General features: G+C 40.1%; 1 protein-coding gene across 1 annotated transcript; it reads left to right on the top strand.

The window, feature by feature from the left end:
- The first annotated feature begins 229 nt into the window (after positions 1–229).
- LOC149235045 (uncharacterized) lies at positions 230–2,992 on the top strand. The gene is made up of 2 exons (XM_089372040.1): positions 230–837; positions 2,310–2,992. The coding sequence occupies exons 1-2, from the start codon at positions 356–358 to the stop codon at positions 2,803–2,805; spliced, it is 978 nt and encodes a 325-aa protein (XP_089228166.1). The 5' UTR covers positions 230–355; the 3' UTR covers positions 2,806–2,992.
- The last annotated feature ends 2,236 nt before the right edge of the window (positions 2,993–5,228 follow it).

Raw genomic sequence — 5,228 nt, 5'->3', positions numbered from 1 at the left:
AGACACCTCATTTCCTTGAATTAAATGAATTGGAGTTTGAAAATCCTTTCTCTAGCCAGATAAGATAATGTCTATCCGACTCACTCCATCTCTTGTGGTGTGTTTACAAAGTTGTACACGACTGATCAATTGATTTGTTCGTCGTTCCTCATCTCATTGCGAGGTGGAGCAGCTGTCCACGTGATCTTCTCTATCGACTCCATCCCGCTCAAATATCCTCCCCACATATTCTCACATCTCTTTCGAACCACACGTTGTTTACGGACAGACCTTGTTGTTGTTGGCAGTAGCGTTTGTTGCAGAAGCTGCTATGGTTGGTTACAGCTAAGTTAGCAATGGTAAAGTGCAGGTATGGATGATTAAGAGGAGCTTGTTTACCATGGCATCTGTAATACCTGATCATCTACCGAAGCTCCAAACCACAGGTCTCACCTTTGCGAAATCCCTACTTAGGTCCCCAAATGGACCCGCTAACTTGTCCCTCAGAGAAAAATCTGCTAAACTCCCGGCCCTGCATGCTCTTCAGCGCAGGGATGAAGAAATCAATGTAGCAGAGAAACAGTGGAGTCGTCACCCATTGTGGCTCTTGCATTCGCAGTCATTGGATTCGATCCCGTTACCTCGTTTTGAGAACTCGGTGGTCTTGGGCTCTGATGGATCAACGCTGATGGATTCCAAGGTCAAGGTTGCCGTGCAGCCGAGCCCACCACCGAGGCGCAAGAAACTCGACAACAGTGAAGGGAATGACTATTATGTCAACCTGGGCTCTGCCATTCGCACTCTCAGAGACGAGATTCCGGCCCTATTTTCCAAAGAGTTGAGCTACGACATTTACAGGTATGTGCCATTTCGCTTCGAATTGATATTCTATCACAGACCCTTCTAAACCCGGGCACGATATATTGATTATATTACATACTCATCTAAACCAGTCATGATATGTTGATTTGATAACAGAGCCAACTAAACCAGACATGTTAAATTGATTATATGACAAACCCACCTAAGCCCAGGCATTTATACCGTTTGTATGACATACCCATCTGAACGCAGGCACGATAACTTGATTTTTAAGCAAAATTTTGCTTCAAAACGCAATCTAGAACCCAATGGACCCTCTAAGTCAATACATTGTCATACACGGGCGCCAACCAACGCATTGAGAGTTGAGGGATCAGCCTCAGCCTCAACCCCAACTAAAGGAATGCACCTCCAAGATAATTTGATTTAAATATCTGTGTAATTGATAATTGCAGAGAAGCCAGGTGCTGTGTATGGATTGGGGTCAGGGATCCATCAAACAACTCTTAGTTCTGTGCTTCGCTATGCATTGAATTGCAACCATTGCATTGGTTGCTTTCGATGTGGATATTAGCACAAAACCCATATAAATTCCGGGTCTATATGCACCTGAAGATTGTAAATCTTGATGATGCATTTCTCAGGTATCACAAATGGCCTTCGTGTATTAGAATTCCAGATATGCAACCTTGGGCCGTCAATTTTTGGGTGCATTCGTTCTCTGATAGTTGAATTCAAATATAATTGTCATACTCACTCATTCAGTATGTGGACGTGGAGTAAGGGTTACTCTGGAAATATGGGATTAACCACTCACTAAAGGTAATGGTAAGGGTTTGGAAGTTTATTAATACCGGTAGGTTTTGGTGTAACCAAAAACTTTAACATGGTATTAGAGCCTTGGCCCAGGTTCCATTACCTGAGTTGTGTTTGAGGGGGGTTGTAGGAGTAATTGTCACACTCACCATATTGAGAATCAATTACATGGATTAACCACCAGCTTGGGAACATGCCACTAGTCACCCACTCAAGGTAATAGTAAGGGTTTGGAAGTTTATTAATGTCTGTGGGTTTGGTTGTAACTGAAAACTTCAACAATAATGCTCATATTAATTCAGGCTTTAACCACCTAACTATTGCATTTCAGAATAGGCAACCTCAAGTTTCTAATCTGTGGCGCATATTATACCTGTATTTAGATGAGTTTGTTCATGAGATTAACCACCCACTCAAGATAATGATAAGAGTTTAGAAATTTACTAATGCCTATGAGTTTTGGTATAATGAAAAACTTGAACAACAATACCCATATTAATTATTAATTCAGGCTTTACCCGCCTAAAGATTGCAATTCAAGATATGCAACCTCAAGCTTCCCATCAATAATCAATAGCGCATATTAAACCTGTATTTAGATGGGTTTTTTCTAGTTTTATTTGAACCAATGCATAATTAATACCATGGTTAAAGCTTGTTTTTTTTTTAATTCCCCACTTTGTTGTATGCAGGGATGACATAACATTCACAGACCCATTGAATACGTTTCATGGTATTGAGAACTACAAGCTCTTTTTCTGGGCATTGCGGTTCCATGGGAGAATATTTTTCAGAGTAATCTGGGTCGACGTTGTTAGGATTTGGCAGCTTTCAGATAGGGTCATTCTCTTGCGTTGGAGGGTGAAAGGGATCGCCAGAGTTCCTTGGGAAGCAGAGGGCCGGTTTGATGGAACATCTAAGTATAAATTAGATAAAAATGGAAAAATCTATGAGCATCATGTGGACAATCTTGCCTTCAATTTCCCCCAGAAGTTGAGACCTGCTTCAGTGTTCGATTTGGTGAGAGCAGCTGGTTGCCCTACAAGTCCCACGCCTACTTTCTTTGGAGGAACAGGTCTCTCCGTTTCAACTTACTCGGAAGGAGTAACATGGCTCCAGTTTTATTGGGCAGTGAAGAATACAGTGGATTTCAAAGATGTCCCCCTCTGTTATGGATGCTGTTGTTGAGGCTTTTAGGTACTGCAATGGGTCAGTTCAGTAAATGGATAAAACTTGAATAATGGCCATGTGTAATGGTGAAGCCTTTTGTCAGTCTGGCAGACAAGTGTACCATTATACATGATGCATCATTGTATACTGTAAAATATCTTATGAATTAATAGAAACAGTTGTTGACAGCTCATGTTTGAGCATATGTTATGTCGCTCATTTACTGCGGTGGACTTTGCGCTTGATACTCATTTGAGTTGATGCAAGCAGGGCAAGCTGGGTATTATAACCCATTCTACAGAATGTGAATTTCTGCTCTCTATGTTCAGTTTATATCATTGTTCTGTTAGTCATGAGGTCATTGTGGCTCACCAAACCATAGTTTTTAAAGCCTTTCAAAGGCTCAAACAGTTGTATTTATTTACTTCCTTGATCAAGTTACTTGAGTATGTAAGCATAAAACTCTCAACTTTTACTTAGATCTCTTTCAATTGAGATAAAGACATGATATATTCATAATTGTTGCTGCATGAGAGCATTATATCCAATAATAAGTGGCTTTTGCCTCGTATTCAGCACAATGAACATAAAGTTATAGTCATCTATGTGCTGTCCATGCATGATCATAGTTTTTCTACTTGAATGTATATGTCCGTATGGTGCTTGCAGCCAATAGCCAGCTAAGTAAACACAGCTACATGTAGCTCTGCCCTTTCGGAGTGCACAGCAACACATTTGGAACACATAGACGGACATGGATCCATTGCAGTGATTCAAAAGAAACTTCACCAAACCTTATTCCACTAACGAAAATTCATAATGTTGGCAATAAACCAGCAGTGCCAACAACAACAGTACCTTTTAGTTAACAAAATATAGAATCAACACCAATACCTTCATAGAGTTGAAGCTCTTGTATCTGAATACAAATTCTTACAGCAAAATAGTCCAAGCAAATGCTCAATCACAGCAATGATACATAACCAAACTCAAACTAAGGATTCAACTATGTTCTCAATTTGTTCTAGGATCTCTTGTATCGGCACTATGATCTACTTCCTGGAGCTGCCTATGTCCCATGCTATTGAGTTATCAAAGCTCCCTAACTAAAACTCCGAGCTCTCTCAAAGTCCTGACTATTGAGATACTTCAAATTTCCATTGAATAGATATTCTTGTTGTTTTTGTAAGCTTTGATCTTCCATAGATTCTTGTCATCATAGTTGACCATATCAACTAGGTCCATTTATTTGCCATTGACTACTGGCCATGTAGGATCAAACTAACAACCTTCTAGATTTATGCCTATTTTGTGATCCCTTTTTGCAAATAAATTTGGATACTACAAGAATCCTTTGCATTGTACTCCCCCGTTGAATTGAATGTGAGCAACCTTCTAAGATCGTTGATGATAATTCGACAATTACTTGTGATTAGGTCTTCTTTTCATCTTTTATTTCCCTTTGCCCAACACCCTAAACCATAAACTCTCTAGCACTTACCCTCTTGGATTCTTTTCTTTGCTCATTATGCTGCTTACTACTGCAATAATCTTCACATCCCACTCATCAAATGATCCAATTTAAAAAGGAACGCAACAAATTACAGATATGACAATAAATACAGAGAGGCAACAAAAATAATACTTCATTTAATTGATGTAAAACACTGAAATATGCTTACAAACAGAAATGGAAATAAACTAGCTCGAGCGATGGTAGCTTATCTCTGAGAAGAGATGTGGTGGCTACATGCCTATGAACTGTCTTACAATGAGGCTCGAAGGCCTATTTATTGTTGAGAAACAATGGAAAACCCTAAACATCCAAAAACCTAACCCTAGGAGATTAAGCGCCAAACTATGGGTCCTGTTTGGGTAATTTGGTACATCAACTTCTCGGGGTCGTAACTTTGGCATACGATTTCTGTTTGACGCGCACAATACCTCGTTAGAAAGATTTATCCGAGGACTACAAATTTTGAGTGAGCAATATTGCCATGGATCCATTTTGCTTTTAGTTTTCCCAAAAAACGTCGTTTAAGGCCTCAAAACGGCTCCAGAAGTTCAGGACCCGAAAAACTACTAAAAATAGTAAACTGTGCTACAATTAAGGACATTGAAAAACTGAAAGAAACAATGGTGGGGTTCCAAGTGGAATTCGCAGATGGCCACCAATATCCACTTGGATCATTCCTCCCCCCTTAGGAAGCAATGGTCCCTATTGCGTTGAGTTCCTCCATGAGATGAGGAAACTTCTGCTGAACTTGGTCCTGCCCTGGTGAAGGAGTTGGCCTGCTTTGACAACTTGATATAGTTGGATCTTTTGCTGGTGAGTGTGCTTGATCTGTGTGTCCATGATCCGATCAGTTGCAGCTTGTTCCATGCAATCTAGATTTAACTCTGTTGGTGTGAGCTGTTCTGCAATGTCGGATGTGTCTAGT

Source organism: Pinus tabuliformis, chromosome 8 (assembly GCF_031772625.1).
Source record: "Pinus tabuliformis cultivar Carrire ecotype Pingquan chromosome 8, CPIR1, whole genome shotgun sequence".
Classification (NCBI taxonomy): domain Eukaryota; kingdom Viridiplantae; phylum Streptophyta; class Pinopsida; order Pinales; family Pinaceae; genus Pinus; species Pinus tabuliformis.
This window is presented reverse-complemented; position numbering and strand designations above follow the sequence as displayed.

Coding starts and splice junctions, on each gene's coding strand:
- LOC149235045 (XM_089372040.1), top strand. CDS start 356: ATGATTAAGAGGAGCTTGTTTACCATGGCATCTGTAATACCTGATCAT. Junction 838..2,309: donor TTGAGCTACGACATTTACAG/GTATGTGCCATT, acceptor TGTTGTATGCAG/GGATGACATAACATTCACAG.